The sequence below is a fragment of the Salvelinus alpinus genome, chromosome 4 (genome assembly GCF_045679555.1).
Source record: "Salvelinus alpinus chromosome 4, SLU_Salpinus.1, whole genome shotgun sequence".
In the NCBI taxonomy this organism is placed as follows: domain Eukaryota; kingdom Metazoa; phylum Chordata; class Actinopteri; order Salmoniformes; family Salmonidae; genus Salvelinus; species Salvelinus alpinus.
The window spans coordinates 19200754-19218797 of record NC_092089.1 but is presented as its reverse complement, the minus strand read 5'-3'; the positions used below and the strand labels follow the sequence as shown (position 1 = coordinate 19218797).

General features: G+C 43.1%; 3 protein-coding genes across 5 annotated transcripts; all 3 read left to right on the top strand.

Annotated features, from left to right (window-relative positions):
* The first annotated feature begins 1412 nt into the window (after positions 1 to 1412).
* Positions 1413 to 8156, top strand: LOC139572938 (putative 2-hydroxyacid dehydrogenase SE_1879). Its single transcript, XM_071395833.1, has 6 exons — positions 1413 to 1545; positions 1965 to 2343; positions 2574 to 2745; positions 3365 to 3540; positions 3856 to 3952; positions 6523 to 8156. The coding sequence occupies exons 1-6, from the start codon at positions 1474 to 1476 to the stop codon at positions 6674 to 6676; spliced, it is 1050 nt and encodes a 349-aa protein (XP_071251934.1). The 5' UTR covers positions 1413 to 1473; the 3' UTR covers positions 6677 to 8156.
* Positions 8157 to 8367: 211 nt separating this feature from the next.
* pard6ga (par-6 family cell polarity regulator gamma a) lies at positions 8368 to 12519 on the top strand. Its single transcript, XM_071395827.1, has 3 exons — positions 8368 to 8652; positions 9191 to 9413; positions 10073 to 12519. The coding sequence occupies exons 1-3, from the start codon at positions 8584 to 8586 to the stop codon at positions 11077 to 11079; spliced, it is 1299 nt and encodes a 432-aa protein (XP_071251928.1). The 5' UTR covers positions 8368 to 8583; the 3' UTR covers positions 11080 to 12519.
* Positions 12520 to 13111: 592 nt separating this feature from the next.
* adnp2a (ADNP homeobox 2a) lies at positions 13112 to 17837 on the top strand. Of its 3 annotated transcripts, none has more exons than XM_071395819.1 (4): positions 13112 to 13398; positions 14121 to 14235; positions 14369 to 14461; positions 14611 to 17837. In XM_071395819.1, the coding sequence occupies exons 1-4, from the start codon at positions 13265 to 13267 to the stop codon at positions 17107 to 17109; spliced, it is 2841 nt and encodes a 946-aa protein (XP_071251920.1). In that variant the 5' UTR covers positions 13112 to 13264; the 3' UTR covers positions 17110 to 17837. The 3 variants fall into 3 exon arrangements, with proteins under 3 accessions (XP_071251920.1, XP_071251921.1, XP_071251922.1); XM_071395820.1 differs by having other exon boundaries at positions 13112 to 13403; XM_071395821.1 differs by having other exon boundaries at positions 13263 to 13393.
* Positions 17838 to 18044: the final 207 nt, after the last annotated feature.

Sequence of the window (18044 nt, the reverse complement as noted above, 5' to 3'; positions counted from 1 at the left end):
AGTCATCTTGGTCATTACAAGTAAAAAAATAAATAACAATACAAACTCTGATTCTCATGAAACTAACACATACACGCGCACGCGCGCACACACACACACACAGTCTGTGTTGATGTTTTAGGACAGTCTGATGTTGTCACGCCCTGACCTTAGAGAGCCTTTTTTATGTCTCTTTTTGGTTTGGTCAGAGTGTCATTTGGGTGGGCATTCTATGTCCTTTACTTCTATGATTTTGTGTTTCTATGTTTTGGCCGGGTATGGTTCTCAATCAGGGACAGCTGTCTATCGTTGTCTCTGATTGGGAACCGTACTTAGGTAGCCCTTTTTCCCTCCTTTCAAGGTGGGTAGTTAACTTTGTTTGTGGCACTTAGCCCTGTAAGCTTCGCGGTTGTTTCTTTCGTTTGTTTTGTTGGCGACATTTTTTATAAAAAGGAAAATGTACGCTCACCACGCTGCACTTTGGCCTTTTTCCAGCATCGGCCGTGACAGATGTTGATGTTTTAGACATAAAAATGACATGAAGCCAAAATGTAAACACACTAATGCATACCACACACAGTTTGTATTATGTTATCCTAAAACATCATCATCGCACTGTCCTAAAGCATCAGAATGACCTAAAACATCAATATCAGACTGTCCTAAAACATCAACATCAGACTCAGTCTGATGTTCTGATGTTGATGTTTTAGGACAGTCTGCTGTTGTTTTAGGACATGCTGATGTTTTAGGACAGTCTGTTTTAGGACAGTCTGTTTTAGGACAGTCTGACAGTGATGTTTTAGGACAGTCTGTTTTAGGACAGTCTGACGTTGATGTTTTAGGACAGCCTGATGTTTTAGGACAGTCTGACGGTGATGTTTTAGGACAGTCTGATGTTTTAGGACAGTCTGATGTTGATGTTTTAGTACAGTCTGATGTTTTAGGACAGTCTGACGGTGATGTTTTAGGACAGTCTGATGGTGATGTTTTAGGACAGTCTGATGTTTTAGGACAGTCTGATGTTGATGTTTTAGGACAGTCTGATGATGATGTTGCAGGACAGTCTGATGTAGATGTTTTAGGACAGTCTGATGTAGATGTTTTAGGACAGTCTGATGATGATGTTTTAGGACAGTCTGATGGGGATGTTTTAGGACAGTCTGATGATGATGTTGCAGGACAGTCTGATGTAGATGTTTTAGACATAAACATGACATGAAGTCAACATGTAAACACACTAATGCATTCCACACACAGTTTGAATGAGGTTATCCATTTGAGAGAGAAGTTTTAGAACTCTATCTTTCTTGAGTTGATTATCTGTCGCTACATACGCTGTTATGTAGGACAGAGTGGGTTAGTGGATTAATGTTTATCTTCTTCCCATTGGCATGTTGTACAGAGCCTTGTGAATATTTCACAGACTAAAGCCCCCTTTCATCGGTGAAACGGTAGTGGATTAATCGCGCCTGGCTGTCAGACAGACATGACATGTTCCATTTGATACACAGATTGAAGACTCCACTGTTGTCATTTGGAGGAACGCGCACAATATCCCAACTGGTAAGGAAGTGAAAGATACTTTTATGATCATGTCTTGACGAAGCAAATGTTTCTTTAGACTATTTTGTTTACGTAGTGACCTCTGAGCTTTGATAGCCGACTGTTGCAGACGAATCTCGACATACAGTAGATTGACCGTTAAACCTGCAGAAAGTTTACTTAAACAGTGAATGATCTTTTGGAAAATTAGAATTGGTTAGAATGCATTTGCAATCTGAAATACATACTCTATTATATTGTTCTACATTTTGAAACAATTGTGAAAACAGTTGACGATTATAGGATATCCAAAGCGTTCTTCTCCGTGTATTGTTCCATAAACGTTATGTTGAATGCCATTGAAATAGAATGATTAGAATATATATATAGAATATAAATAGAATCATTCAAATGCTATGGTTGATTTTATTCTCATTCAGATCAACATGGAGAAGCCCTGCATACTGGCCACTACCTTCGGAGCGCCTGGAGGCATCTACAAATGCTTTGCACCTGTTGTCGAGAAACACTTCACCATTATCCCATACGAGACATTCCCGCTAGACCAGAAGAATCTGTCAGAAAAGGTCAAAGCAGTATTTGTATGGAGCGTTGCCCTGAAAGTTGACAGAGGTCTGATGCAGTCTCTGCCTAACCTCGAGGTGGTGGTTAACGGAGGGGTGGGAGTGGACCATCTGGACATACCCATGATCAACAGCTTTGGGGTGAAGGTGTGCAACACCCCTCATGTTGTTGACAACGCCACTGCCGACATCGGGATGGGTCTGATGCTGGCGTCTGCAAGGAAGATCGTCGAAGGTAGGTCTACTGTATGTTAGAGACTCAGAGTTAGTCGTTTCTCATTCAACATATAGGGCCAGTTTCCCATACACAGATGAAGCCAAATTCTGGATTTAAAAAAATTTTCAATGAAGAATCTCCATTGAAAGTGCTTTTTAATCCAGGACTAGTCTTAATCTGTTTCCGGGGAAACCCACCCATAAAGTGAGAGAATGAAACCCCTTCTAATCCTTATCATATTCCTACAGGTCACCATTACTCCCTAACCCACAACAATGAGGACTTGCCAGAGAGCACCATGGGTATGGACATCAGCGGGGCCACCCTGGGCATCATCGGTATGGGGAGGATAGGATACAAGGTGGCCAGGAGGGCCCAGGCATTTGATATGAAGATCCTCTATCATAACAGGAACCGCAGGTAGTAATAATACATTTTATTTGACATACTTTCCAAACACTCAAAGACACCTTACATCAAAAGTACATCAAATGCAGGTCAAATTAAATCAGCAGGACGTTATTCAATCTAGACAGTAGTATGGCTGTGGTTAAGGTTTAGACATGGGCCTGCTGTGTGATGCAGGACCTTGTTATAGACAGTAGTATGGCTGTGGTTAAGGTTTAGACATGGGTCTGCTGTGTGATGCAGGACCTTGTTATAGACAGTAGTATGGCTGTGGTTAAGGTTTAGACATGGGTCTGCTGTGTGATGCAGGACCTTATTATAGACAGTAGTATGGCTGTGGTTAAGGTTTAGACATGGGTCTGCTGTGTGATGCAGGACCTTGTTATAGACAGTAGTATGGCTGTGGTTAAGGTTTAGACATGGGTCTGCTGTGTGATTCTGAAAGCTACATATTCACCCTGTTCATTCATTTACTACTCATTTACTTATTCAAACTAAATTAGGATTTATCTCTAAACTCACTGTAACACAGACTCGGTACCCAAACAGACTTCTTTAATCTTTAATTTATTCTAAAGACAATGTGATTGTGGTTTCTTTACTTATATTTTCATATTTTCTTTCTTTCCAGGAAAGAGGAAGAGAGAGCAGTGGGGGCGATGTACTGTGCCAACATGGAGGATCTGCTCCAGCAGTCAGACTTTGTGATGGTGGTGGTGAACCTGTCACCTGCCACCCAGAAACTGATCGGTGCCAAGGAACTAGCCATGATGAAACCTACCAGCACTCTCATCAACATCAGTAGAGGTATAACCAGACCATAGAGTTAGAATAAGTAGAATGGCACTCCCCATTCAGGTCATTATGAGTGTCCCCGTAGCAGTAAATCAGTGATTCTATATCTATGGACCTGACACACATAAGACTAAATCCTGACTTGAGATCTATGGGCAGATGAACTTACGACTTTCACGTAAATCATGCATTGATGTAAATTAGAGCATTGTACAAAATGTGAGCCACACACAAGGATCTACAGTTAGATTCACTCTATAGTTATTGTGATCAGACTCTAACTCGCCATAACAAATGTAATAAACATTGGAGCATTTGTTTTCACAGGCCTCGTTGTAGACCAAGATGCGTTGGTGGAAGCCCTCCAGAAGAAAGTGATCCGAGCCGCTGCACTGGATGTGACTTACCCTGAACCCCTACCAATGTAAGACTGATACCCTGAACCCCTACCAATGTAAGACTGATACCCTGAACCCCTACCAATGTTAGACTGATACCCTGAACCCCTACCAATGTTAGACTGATACCATGAACCCCTACCAATGTAAGACTGATACCCTGAACCCCTACCAATGTAAGACTGATACCCTGAACCCCTACCAATGTAAGACTGATACCCTGAACCCCTACCAATGTAAGACTGATACCCTGAACCCCTACCAATGTAAGACTGATACCCTGAACCCCTACCAATGTAAGACTGATACCCTGAACCCCTACCAATGTTAGACTGATACCCTGAACCCCTACCAATGTTAGACTGATACCCTGAACCCCTACCAATGTTAGACTGATACCCTGAACCCCTACCAATGTTAGACTGATACCCTGAACCCCTACCAATGTTAGACTGATACCCTGAACCCCTACCAATGTTAGACTGATACCCTGAACCCCTACCAATGTTAGACTGATACCCTGAACCCCTACCAATGTTAGACTGATACCCTGAACCCCTACCAATGTTAGACTGGTACCCTGAACCAATACCAATGTTAGACTGATACCCTGAACCCCTACCAATGTTAGACTGATACCCTGAACCCCTACCAATGTAAGACTGATACCCTGAACCCCTACCAATGTTAGACTGATACCCTGAACCCCTACCAATGTTAGACTGATACCCTGAACCCCTACCAATGTAAGACTGATACCCTGAACCCCTACCAATGTTAGACTGATACCCTGAACCCCTACCAATGTTAGACTGATACCCTGAACCCCTACCAATGTTAGACTGATACCCTGAACCCCTACCAATGTAAGACTGATACCCTGAACCCCTACCAATGTTAGACTGATACCCTGAACCCCTACCAATGTTAGACTGATACCCTGAACCCCTACCAATGTTAGACTGATACCCTGAACCCCTACCAATGTTAGACTGATACCCTGAACCCCTACCAATGTTAGACTGATACCCTGAACCCCTACCAATGTTAGACTGATACCCTGAACCCCTACCAATGGCCGTGTCTGTAAAACCTGACGACTCCTTTTAGCCTCCAAGGCCTGTATTCATCAAGCGCTCCAGAGTACTCCATAATGTCAAGGTGAAAATGTTACAAATTAATACAAATTACATAACTAAAATATAGAAATTCCATAAGTATTCACCCCCTTTGTTTGGGCAAGCCTAAATTAGTTCGGAAGTAAAATTTGGCTTAAGGAATCACTTAAGTTATATGGACTCACTCTGTGTGAGAGTGAGAGGTTGTAGATAGAGGTTGACATGATTTTTTAATGACTACCCCTTCCTCTGTCCCCCATACATACAGCATCTGTAAGGTCCCTCAGTCAAGTATTTCAAGCACGGATTAAACTACAAAGACCAGGGAGTTTTCCGAAAGCCTCATAATGAAGGGCAGTGATTGGTAGATGGGTAACAATAACAAATCGGACTTTGAATATATCTTGGTCAAGTTAATAATGATGCTGTGGATGATGTATTAAATCACACAAACACATCAAAGATGCAGTCGTCCTTCTGAACTGAGCTGCAGGACAGGAAGGAAACTGCTTAGGAATGTCACCATGAGGCCATTGGGAATTTTAAAACAGCTACAGAGCTCAATGGCTGTGATGGGAGAAAACTGAGGATGGATCAACAACATTGTAGTGACTCCACAATAACCTAAACGACAGAGTGAAAAGAAGAATACAAATATACAGAATACATTTTTCCCAAAACATTCATATACAGTATATGTATGGAAAAAGACACTAAAATAATACCTAAAAAAAAAAAACATGGCAAAGGAATACACTTTTTGGGGCCTAAATGCAAAGCCTTATATTTGGGGCAAATCCAACACATCACTGAGTAACTACCTCTTTATTTTCAAGCGTGGTGTGGGTATGTTTGACATTGGCAAAGACGGGGTGTTTTTCAGGATGAAAAAAAGCAGGATGGAGCTAAGCACAGGCAAAATCCTAGAGGAAAACCTGCTTCGGCAGGACAATAACCTACAACACAAAGCCAAATCTACCAAGAAGACAGTGAAGGTTCCTGAGTGGCCAAGTTACATTTTTGACTTAAATGTCCTTGAAAATCTATGGAAAGACTTGAAAATAGCTGTCTAGCCATGATCCTTGACAGAGCTTGAAGAATTTTGAAAAGAATAGTGGGAGAATATTGCACAACACAGGTGTGCAAAAGCTCTTATGAGACTTACCCAGAAAGACTCACAGCTGTAATCGCTGCCAAAGGTGTTTCTAACGTGTATTGACTCAGGGAGGGTGAATACTTATCTAAACAAGGTATATTAGTGTTTTATTTTTCATTAATCTTAAAAATATATAAAAAATTGACACTATAGAGTCTTTTGTGTAGATCGTTGACAAAAAAAAAGACAATTCAATCAATTTTAACCCCGCTTTGTAACACAATGAAATGTGAAGAAATCCAGGGGGGTGGGGGTGGAGACTTTCTTTAGGCACTGTATAACCCTCAAATTACACATTTCTGTTTTGTTTTTGCCTGGACAGAGGCCACCCCCTTGCTGCTCTTCCAAATGTCATCATCCTGCCCCACATAGGGACCCACTCCGTTGAGACGACGCAGATAATGGTGGAGAAGATGGTGACCAACGCCCTGGCAGTACTAGGAGGGAACCAGCCTCCTGATGAGGTCAAGGTGTAGGTCAGAGAAGTTTCCTCTAGGTACAGATCTAGGATCAGTTTCTATTCCCACAATCCTAACCTGAACCATTAGTGGGCGAAATGCAAAATTTAAAACCAATATCGGCATCTAGGGGCAACTTCACCCTATTCCTCAGGAATCTCCCTGGACCCTCCATGCCAGTTTTAACTAGCTGCCATGCCTCAGAGCAGGGGTGTCAAACATACGGCCCCGGCACACGAGGGGGTCCAATCCGGCCCATGGGTGGTTTGAGTAGCCTCAAATATTTAGAAAACATTCATACAGTATCTTGACTGTGTCCAGCTCGCTAATAATCCCCGAAATTAAAGCTACACAGTCAGGGAGCAAATTTCTAAAATGATGGATAAAGGACTATTTTTGTCTCTCACATTTTGACGGCAAGGAAATACAACACACTTTCAGTGCGGCCCTCGGGGTGCCCCCCTTCCAGCATTGGGGAACATCCCGCGCCACGTCTATTTCTATGGGCACAAGCAATGTTCATGACACAAACTGTTCACACCCCTCTTGTTGGTGGAGAGAATGTTGCAGGTTTAAAGCCTATTTCCTGCAATTCTACACATTTTGTCATGTGGTGCAAATAAAATGTTGCAGTTTTAAAGCAAAAATGTTCTTGCAATTCCATACATTTTGCCATGTCTAATGTGTATTCATGTGATATTTGTGTGACAAAAAAATTACAACAATACCTATGGGCTAAAAAAAACCTAAAGAAAAAAAACGTTAGCTGACATGGGCTAGTTGATCTGGACATTTCTGACAAGTTATAAGTAGCTCTCTAAGGTCTGCAATCACTGACAAGACAAGAGGAACTGATGATGCACCACCCAATTTAGAAATTGCACCTTGCGCATTCTATTATTACAACTTTCAAAAGTAAGTTTAAAGCCGGACTGAATTCCTTTAAAAAATAAATAATAATAATAATTGGGGGGGACCCCCTCCCTGGGGGGGACCCCCGCACTCCCCCTGCCGACCTCTCAGTTTGGGAACCATTGTTGTAGAAGACCTGCCTTAGAGGGTCCTAACTTCCACGATCACTGATCTAGCAGAATGTGAAAGGAAGGAGGACGATGGGGTAAATCTATCCAGCGGGGATGAAGGAAAGGAGAGGAGGAAAATAAGATATTTAGTATTGAGACTTAGGCACCACAATGCAGCAGTGTCACTGATCAGAGAAGTCTTCACCATCCACATGAATAAGCACCTAATCATAGCTCCGTCCTGGACAATTCTATATAAGTTATGACACTATAGATAATAAAATGTTGGATAGAAATGGAATATATTGCTTCTCAATGGTGAATATGCCTTCTCATACAGTACATGGAAATGTACTGTAATTTATATCACTTCATAGTGACTGTTGATTTAACTAATTATAACCACTGATTAAAGGTTTAGAGCATTATGCATACTCTATTTCTAACTGCACAATAAACAACTTGACAAATCTGTATTATTTTGTGTATTAATGCGTCACAAATATATAAATCAAATGTTATAAATATTTAGTCAATCTGAAGCAAGGTTACAAGATATTTAGTAGCCCAGTGTAATCAATCCCTACAGCACTTAAGAGAAGAAACTGCGTCCTCCGGTGGAGAGGAGAGGGAAGCTATGGAAAGGATGGGGGCGGTGATGTCATGATGGTTAACTTTACCCAATCCGTCTGCCCCGGTCCCGCACCAGTCAGCGGGGAACAACACAGTCTTTTTATGTGACAGAAGAAAGCAGTAACTCCTCCGGCAGAAGTACGGGAAAACGGCTTTGTATGAAGAAGCGTAACTTTACGCACAGGCAGCAGACAGTGGATCAAACTGAACCCACAGACGTAGTAGTCTACAACCCACACAGAACCCGGTGGGGCTCTGAAGAATAAGAAAATGAATCGGAGCTTAAGTAAATCGCAGTCTTCTTTGCAGTATCGTGCGACAGTGGAAGTGAAAAGCAAAGTAAGTAGCCGCGCGGGAGTTGGGCATCCTGTTTTATGGGCTGACTATTGTTCCATTTGGAGAGGATGCTGTCTAGCTGCGCAATGTGCTCCGGATAAATAGAAGAATAACGGTCCTTGACTAAAATTATATATAGTTCTACAACCAATATGTCATCCTAGTGTAGGCTACTGTCGTTTTTGTAATGCTTTTATGGTATGAGATCATCTGTTTACCATCAATTTGGTGGTCCATCCACCCATTAATTTCTATTTTTACCTGTCATAACATTATTTTTTAGATTATAAGTAATGTGTTATTACCTGCATATGTAATAGCCAATATTATGGCTATAAACTAGATATATTTTCTGCTCACAGTCCTTGGCTGATCTACAGGTACATGTATATATATATTTTGCTCCATATCATCTTAGTTTTGTCCAGTAGCCTAATACATTGCTGACACTCAATATCAAAATCACATTGGTCAATGAATTATATGGAAAGGACAGCTTTTCTTTATCGTTCAAAGTTTCTCCGAAAAATTCTGTCTTTAGTATGGAGCAGAGTTCAGAAGGTTTTCCATTGACCGCTCCAACCCTGGGGAGTTCCAAGATTTCTACAAGCTCATCCTGTGCCTGCACCGTCTAACCAGCATTGATGTCATAATTGGCTATGCAGATATCCAGGGAGAGCTACTACCCATCAATAACGATGACAACTTCTGCAAGGCCGTGTCCACTGCTCCCACCTTACTGCGGATCTTCATACAGAGACAAGGTATACACCCAGAACAGACCAGACCAGACAGTTGTTTTACTCTAAAGCCCTAAACACAACTAACTGTAATTATGCAAGACTAAGCCAGTTATTATGGTTGTCTGTCATTAAAAAGGTAATAAAACCAGGTAACATTGATAGGCTTCAATAACACTGAGATAACATATCATCCAAGACTGAGACTGGAATTCAAATATCCTTCTTGCATGCTTTCTTCATAAGGGATTTATCAGAGTTTGCATCAGGAAAGTTGTTTATGTGTGTCTCCACCAGCAGCAGAAGGGGAAGTAATTTAGTTGTCCAGGGTTTATGTTTATTTTCATGTAATTGCTGTGCGCTGCTATTTTTGTATGTTTGTTAACATGATGGACTATCTACATTTGTTTCCCTTGTTTATGTAACCTCAGGAACTCCTGTTTATATAGTTTGTAGCGAATCAGAACATATTCTGCTGCAATCCTTCCTGATGTTGACAGTATGATTTATGCCCTGGTTGTTGTGCTCAGTCAGAAGTTGTTTCTTGCCCACATTGACCCACACAGTAAAACACAAAATGCATCCGTTTAGTTGCATTGTAGCCCTTATGGTAATTAGACTAGTTGAGGCATTTGACAAGTTTTGCTTTTCAAGACGTGTACTAACAGACTTCCTGTTCACAGAGGAAGTAGACGACAATACCTTCTGCCCCAATGCCACTGTGACACGCCGGAGGAAGGTGCCAGTGATCCCTCTCCCACGCGGCGACGTGAACCGCAAAAGGCCCACGGTCCACATCAGCAGGCCGCAAGACTTCCGTCCCATCTCGTCCATTATTGACACAGATTTCCTGCCCGCATCTCAGCGCCGGGTGCGCCTTTACCGCCAGGGCTCAGAGAGGCCCCTGGGGTTCTATATCCGGGATGGGACCACTGTGAGGGTGACTCCCCACGGCCTGGAGAAGGTACCTGGGATCTTCATCTCACGGCTGGTCCCTGGAGGCCTGGCTGAGAGCACAGGGCTGCTGGCCATCAACGACCAGGTGCTTGAGGTGAATGGGATTGAGGTGATGGGCAAGGTGTTAGACCAGGTGACAGACATGATGATCGCAAACAGTCACAATCTTATCATCACGGTGAAGCCGGTGAACCAGCGTAATAACATAGTGCGTACCGGCAGCTGGATGTCGGGGATAAACTCGGGCAGTGTCAGCTCTTTAGACTACCAGAGTTACCACAGCATGCCCATCTGTGTGGGAGCCTACAGCTTCACTGATGACGAGCTGCAGAGCGACGAGGACTTGGACATTGTGATTGAGAGAAGACTCAGAAACTCATCCCGTCGCTCCAGTGCCTCCACCTCCACAGCCTCCCGTTCCCAGGCTTGGTCCCAGCCCCAGCAGAGTCCTAGGCCTTCTCCTAGGCCATCCACCCGGCGCCCTCCCCGTCGGCCTTACTCTGTCATCTCCTCAACCTCCTATCACTCACAGCCCAGCCTCACTAACCTGAACCTCAGACTGAACCGAGACCTGACCCTGCAGCAGCACTATGGCAGCAGCCCAGCCATCAGGGAGATGAATGGAGGTGTGTTTAACCACAGCAGCCTGCTCACCCTGAGGACAGAGCTACGACGCAGCCTGGTGCTACAGAGGGGAGGGGTGGAGGAGGACGGAATGGTCATCACCTTGTGATTCTACTGTCAGATTCTAGAAGACTACAAACCACAGGGCGATGCTGGGGGGAGGACGGAATGGTCATCACCTTGTGATTCTACAGTCAGATTCTAGAACACTACAAACCACAGGGAGGGGAGGACGGCACATAAAATGGCCAGAATTAAGTGAATGGTATGGTATAAAACACGTGTTTGATGAAATCACGTGTTTGATGTTTTTGATACCATTCCACTCATTCTGCTCCAGCCATTACCACAAGCCTGTCCTCCCTAATTAAGGTGCCACCAACCTCCTGTGCTACAGACACTGCCAGCCTTTGTTATACCTTTTCTATACTTGAGACTGAGGAGACGTTTGTTATTGGCTGGTTCCCAAATGACACCCCATTTCCTATATAGCGCACTGCTTTGACCTGGACCCTGGTCACAAGTAGTGCACTATAAAGGGAATAGGGTGTTGATGATTCATTGTGAATTCAGGGATCTGACCTTTAGAACCCACTTAAATGTTGTCCCTCTCAGCGTCAGTCTCTCAGCACATGTGAAACCACAAAGCGGAGCGCCTCAGCATTTAATATGGAAATAGTCATGAAACACCATTATGTATTATTAGTAAATCCAGTTTTGACACTTGTTGTTATACTGTGAATGTACATGTCCTTTATATGTGCTGCTGATGCATTGTGTAGCGGGAATGTATTATTAAAGCTACAGCACTGTTGTGGTTCTATTATGTCTCCCAAGTGGCACAGCGGTCTAAGGCACTGCATCTCAGTGCTAAAGGTGTCACTACAGACCCTGGTTCGATTCCAGACTGTATCACAACCGGGCCGTGATTGGGAGTCCCATAGGGCGGCGCACAATTGGCCCGTCATTGTAAATAAGAATTTGTTCTTAACTGACTTGCCTAGTTAAATAAAGGTTAAATAAATATGTCTAATGCCATTTATGAGGAATAAATCCTTAACTATCCCCTTACCAAAATATCAAGCCATTACGTGTGTCCCAAATGTCATTATGAACTGTGACATTATGAACTGTGTCATTATGAACTGTGTCATTATAAACTGTGTCATTATGGATTGTGACATTATGAACTGTGTCATTATGAACTGTGTCATTATGAATTGTGTCATTATGAACTGTGACATTATGAACTGTGACATTATGAATTGTGTCATTATGAACTGTGACATAATGAACTGTGTCATTATGAACTGTGTCATTATGAACTGTGTCATTATGAACTGTGTCATTATGAACTGTGACATTATGAACTGTGTCATTATGAACTGTGTCATTATGAATTGTGTCATTATGAATTGTGACATTATGAATTGTGACATAATGAACTGTGACATAATGAACTGTGTGAACCACTGGCATTTGTTTTCTGTGAGTTTTCAGCCCTTCTGTCCACAGGCTTTGATTAAAGAGCATGTGGGCTAAATATCAACCACAGTTTCAGTGATTTGTGATTTGCTTACAGTAGGCCCATAGGGATAACTCAAAGATGAAACAAAACAGTCTCCCTGACCCACTTCAACAATACAGATGTAGACCATGCTTGCTGATAAGTTATCAAAAATATTGTTCAAGTACCTAATGCTTGACCCCGTCTTGAGCTCACCTCTGACCTGGTATGATATTTGTTGTCATAATGTTCTGCTTATGGGAAATGACATTGACCAGAAATACTTAGAGCTGCAGAAGTCTCTCATTGAACCAGGCAAATGTGTCCATTTGAATTCTAGAATTCTATATGTATTCCAGAAAAAATCTATATGTATTCTATATTCAATATGAAGATATGCCATGTTTACTTATTGTAGTTTATTCCCCATAGGTGTGATTTCACAGGGTGCCTCAAGCTGCAACAGGTATGATATGAACTGATGGGTGTGATACACCTGGTGGCAACAGGTGTGGTCCCCAGTGGTGATCAAGGTCAACTCAATTGTTCTACTGTGTTCAAAATGGTCCAGGGTAAGAATTAGAGACACACTCATTTGATTGGAGGGTCATGACCATGCAATACGTTAATGAGCAAACGTCACTTCCTCACTTCCTGTGCGCCATGTTTCCTATCAATAGTTGGATGATGCTCTTCAACAGAACAAACAAAAGAAATGGTTGACTAAAAATAGAGGAAATTCTGCCATTATTGGTATTATAGGCGAAGAAAACGATTTGATAAGTGCATGCCGAGTATTTCATGGTATATTTTTCATAGCCGTGTAGTGCGCGCGCCTAAGCTCTTCTCCACTCGGATTGGTGAAAACAGACTCACGAGCACGCACTCTGTCGAGAGCTTTCTCTTCGACTGCCAGGTCGTGTAAGGTACACTTTCCCAAATGTATCTTCAGTATATATCTGCATGATTAACATTGTGTCCAAAACGTTGCTGCAATTCACCAAATATTTAAATCCTGCCGCCAAATGTGTATGAGCGGTGAAGTTACCTCAGTGACCTGTCTGTGTGCATGCAAATTAGGCAAAATGCGATGCTAGCATCAGTCATCCAGCTAGCTAACAACTGTTTTAGCTGGCTTGCGTAGATGCAGTATTATTATGCATCCTGACTATCAGTGGTTTAGTATTTCTCTGCTCATTCTTCCTAGTTATTTGCTAGCCAATAACATTCAACTGTCAGTGTGCCATTCACAGAATTATGTAACTTGTCTTAACTGCAGTTTTTCGCAGCAGACGATGTGACCAAATTATAAGTTTTATTACTTGCCTGATCATTTTGGCTGGCATTGCGTTCAAGTAGCCAGTAACGAAAATCGAGGAAAGTACCATTTCCGCCAACAATGACTAATGACAAAGTTGTTATCATTTTATATATAACTATGGGATTCAGGGGCAACCGCCTGCTTGGCCTACTAGTCCAGAGGCACCTCCACTAAATGCTACGTTGTATCACTGACACTGAAGTGGTTATTGTTTACAGTATATACAAAAACAACTGATTTAAAATGTCTTGTTTTTGTTTCTAGACTTACCTCTGGCTTGTGAAATGAACCTTTTATTTACTGCTGTGTTTTGCTCGTGCAGGGAAAAGATGTACCAACTACCTGTGGAGAAATTGGACAAAATCAGACAATCAAGGAAGAGAGTCAAAGATATTCTATGTGACATTGGACTTGACAACTGCAAAAAGTTGTTGGATGTAAGTTCTGTTTTTACACTACAAATGTTCAAGCACAGATATTAGTGGGACTTTGTTCACTGTGGCTACTCTTAATAGAATATTGATAGATTCATTTTGCATTAACCCTCGCTTGGTATATTTTGTTTTCCAGGATCTTAAATGCTTTGATGCAGGAGACGACTGTTTTGAGAACACAGACTGGGAGGATTTAACGGACGGTTACCATGGCAAAAGGAGAAAAAGGGTACGCTCATCATTGTGGAGGACAAGTCATTTATTATTCTGTCATAATAGCTGTTGCAATACAGTAATATGTCTTAACCTTATAGTTTAAATGTAACATTAATATTTAAATCACATGCTCACTTCATCATTATTATTTAAATCCCTCAGTGGCCATATCGCAGGGAGATGCTATGCTGTGCCCTGTGCTGGTTCTCTACCCGGTCATGGTACACCTTCAGAGGACACGTCCAGCGCTGTCACGAGGAGGAGGAGGACATCAGCGCCCTGTCCTCCTGCCCCAACTGCTCCTTCATCAGCCAGCCTGACGTCACCAATCAACACATCAAGCTGTTCCACGGGGGCTCAGCCAAAACCACCAGTGCCCCATGTACTTTAACCTCCACCACGTCCCATACTACCATCCACTCAGTCTCCACCACTGACGTAGGAGACAAGTACTCGTGTCGAGGCTGTGGGTTCCACGACTCGCTGTTCTATGTCATGAGAAAACACGTCCTGGTGAACCACTACGGATCGTTGTTGAACCGTTACTATGGTCACCGGAACGAAGCGGAACAGACAGCGGGCGGGGTCAAATTGTCCACGTTCTTCTGCAGGGTGTGTAACATGCCGGCGGAGACGTCAGAGCACCTGCTCTACCACATTCTGAGCTCAGACAAACACAAGGAACTGCACGCGCACATCAGGCCCTTCATCGTCGAACACGTCAACACAAACCTCAAAACTAGCATAAGGAACGGCCCGCAGCAGAAGCTTCCGAACCTGGCTCCCAGGGCTGTCCAAAAGGTAGTCTCTCTGGTCTCCAAGAACAGTAACCAACAACAACCCAACGGAAGGTCCATATCAAAAAACCCTTCCACCGGTACTATGCTTCTGGCCGCTCCAAGTAACACAACGGCCCTTGTGTGTGGTCCAGACCAGAGGCACGTGTTCCTCCCAACACAGGGCCCAAGAGGAAACGGCTTAATACTCACTCAGCAGGCTGTGACTTCTCTTCAGAACCGTGCTGCCTTGCCCACCTCCACACTCGTCAAAGCTGGTCCCATCAGAATGATGCTGCCCAACACCCAGCAGAATGCCACCAAACCGGTACCAATAACAATTAGAGTTCCACAACAACAACAACAGCCCCGACAGGTCCTACTTCCACCTGGTGTCCAAATCAATGTCCAAAACAAGATGGGTGGTGGTTCCCAGCCCCTTATGTTGACCCAGTCTGGTCCCAGAGGAGCCGTCATGTCCTCCCAGTCTGTCCGTCTGGTCCCTACTGGCAACAAGGTAAACGGCATGCCAACCTACACACTGGAAACTGTTCAGGTTGCCATGCCAGTCCAGTCTGCTGGGGTCACCCAAATTGTCAATAAAGGTGTGCTTGTGACGCAGAACATGACCACTCTACAACAGCAGAACAAGCCGTCGACTATTATCGTCATGGGAAACGGTACGGTGTCCAATCAAACGCCTAGCACAGCCGTGATGAACCAGACACAAGGTGACAACGGTACTGAGAAACCCAAAGAGTTGGCTGTGCAGACACAATTTCTGAAGAAGATGGAGAATAACACAGTGAAATGCACAAGATGTAAAACGTTATTGTCGGAGAAGGGTATTTTTCAGCATTTGTTGCATGGTCTGCAGTGTTTGCTCTGCCCACTGGTGTTCTATTCCATCCAGCAAGTCATGGAACACATGGGTAAGGAACACAAGCTCTCAGACAAATCCAACTGTGATGTCCTCAAAGAGAAATATCGTCTGGGCATCAATCCCCAGGGGGGCCTTTTGTTTCCCTTTTTTGACATGAGCGCAACTGTCCCTAAAGACCTGCTGGCAGACAAGGAGCTGAACGTGGTTCTGGTCACGTCGACTAAAGACCGGATCTATCTGAAGCTGAGACGAGAGTCCATCAAGTCAGCATATCAAAACCTAGCAAAAGACGGTTGTCCCTTCTGTCCAGAGAAGCCTCAGAACGGGGAGGATTACGAGCTCCATCTGAAGACAAAGCACCACATTGTACCCACTATACATGCCATACTAAAGGCCCCAGCCTTCAAGTGTGTATACTGCCTGGGGGTGTACACAGACAAGTCCACTTCCAAAACCATCTCCATACACGTCCAGCGCTGCAGGTGTGCCCCCAAGGCAGCCAAGGATGCAGAGAGATTGATCAACCCTGATCCAAATGCCCAGACAATTAACGGTGGCGTGCCGGCCGCTGCCCTGGATCAGAGCAGACAGAGTAGGTCTAGGGAAGCGACAGGGGGGGCCACCAAGCAGCAGGTGGGGCACAAATCCAAACCTGGTGCTTTTACATTCGACCCCACTGTGTCCCTGGTGCTGGATCCCACAGGAATGGAGATGCTTCCCTTCCAGGATAGAAAGGAGTTCCTCACCAGATACTTCCACCAGAGGCCCTACCTGTCTAGGAAAGAGATGGAGGCCCTGGCAGGCCGCCTGTGGTTCCAGAGGACTGATGTGGCGTCTCTGTTTGGAGCGAAGCGCAGCCGGTGTATGAAAGCGCTCCGACAGAAGAAGACTAAGGTTCTGATGGGGTTTAACTGGACTGAGCTGAGCAAGCTGAAGCACGACCTTGTTGTTCCAGAGATTGAACCTGAAGAGAAAGCTGAGCCAGGGAAAGTAGATGTCTAACTTACTGTATGCACAGTCATTCTGCAGACAGAATGCATTCAAAGTGAGCCAGTGTGCAAAAAAGAAATATATTAACCAAATTGCAAGCTGTGTTTATCTAGAAGATATATTTTGGATGTATAGAAAGAAATGGTGATAGACCTTGTCATTATTTTCTTATTATAAAAAGGGAATTTTAAAGAAAACAATGTCATCTAGACAACATTTTAAAGATGAGAAAGAGTCATGAGAAGAAAAAAAAGTAACTAGTATTTGTCAATTAACACTTGAGTTTATACATGTACCCATTTTGACAAAAACGACAGTGTGGACCAATTTTTTTTGTACAATTGTAAAGAGTGTTTAGTAGAATTGAAATGTGTGTAGATATTTTATACAATCTGTTAATATACCCAAGACCTTGTGAACACATACAATATTTATTTGGAACCTCATGTCATTGATAACTATTTGTACAGTATAACTTCACAGCCTGGGCAGCTTGTAAACACGCACTATTTGGCTCAAAACTAAAGCAGTTTATTAGCATAATATACTGTAGTATATAATAAAGTGACATTCAAGATGCATAGTACAAGTGCCTCGGTTCTCCTATAGAAGTTTTCATGCTCAAATGAACCATTGTTTCCATGGTGGGCTAAATTAAAGGATGTGTGTTTTTCTTTTCTAGAGATGACCTCGTTGATCTGTGTTTTTGTTTTGCCCATAAATTACCATATTTGTAAAATGTTAGTTTGTTTCTTTATTGGGTTTGGCATGTGGATTAAAATATAGTATGTCCTGGCTTGAAATACACCCAACAAGGCTACTAGTAGATTTATACAAATTGTATTAACAATTTGAATTAATATTCTCTAACCTTATCTGTGGTGTAAATCCACAATTGATGATTCCTAGCTGACATTGGGTGTACAGGCATTTTACTTCAGAAGAGT

Excerpts from the sequence above, each read along its gene's own strand:
- LOC139572938 (XM_071395833.1), top strand. The coding sequence starts at position 1,474 with ATGTTCCATTTGATACACAGATTGAAGACTCCACTGTTGTCATTTGGA. Across the intron at positions 2,746-3,364 it reads TATCATAACAGGAACCGCAG|GAAAGAGGAAGAGAGAGCAG; the intron begins GTAGTAATAATA and ends CTTTCTTTCCAG. Across the intron at positions 3,541-3,855 it reads TCTCATCAACATCAGTAGAG|GCCTCGTTGTAGACCAAGAT; the intron begins GTATAACCAGAC and ends TTGTTTTCACAG.
- pard6ga (XM_071395827.1), top strand. The coding sequence starts at position 8,584 with ATGAATCGGAGCTTAAGTAAATCGCAGTCTTCTTTGCAGTATCGTGCG. Across the intron at positions 8,653-9,190 it reads CAGTGGAAGTGAAAAGCAAA|TATGGAGCAGAGTTCAGAAG; the intron begins GTAAGTAGCCGC and ends TTCTGTCTTTAG. Across the intron at positions 9,414-10,072 it reads GATCTTCATACAGAGACAAG|AGGAAGTAGACGACAATACC; the intron begins GTATACACCCAG and ends TCCTGTTCACAG.
- adnp2a (XM_071395819.1), top strand. The coding sequence starts at position 13,265 with ATGCCGAGTATTTCATGGTATATTTTTCATAGCCGTGTAGTGCGCGCG. Across the intron at positions 14,236-14,368 it reads ACTGCAAAAAGTTGTTGGAT|GATCTTAAATGCTTTGATGC; the intron begins GTAAGTTCTGTT and ends TTTGTTTTCCAG. Across the intron at positions 14,462-14,610 it reads ATGGCAAAAGGAGAAAAAGG|TGGCCATATCGCAGGGAGAT; the intron begins GTACGCTCATCA and ends TAAATCCCTCAG.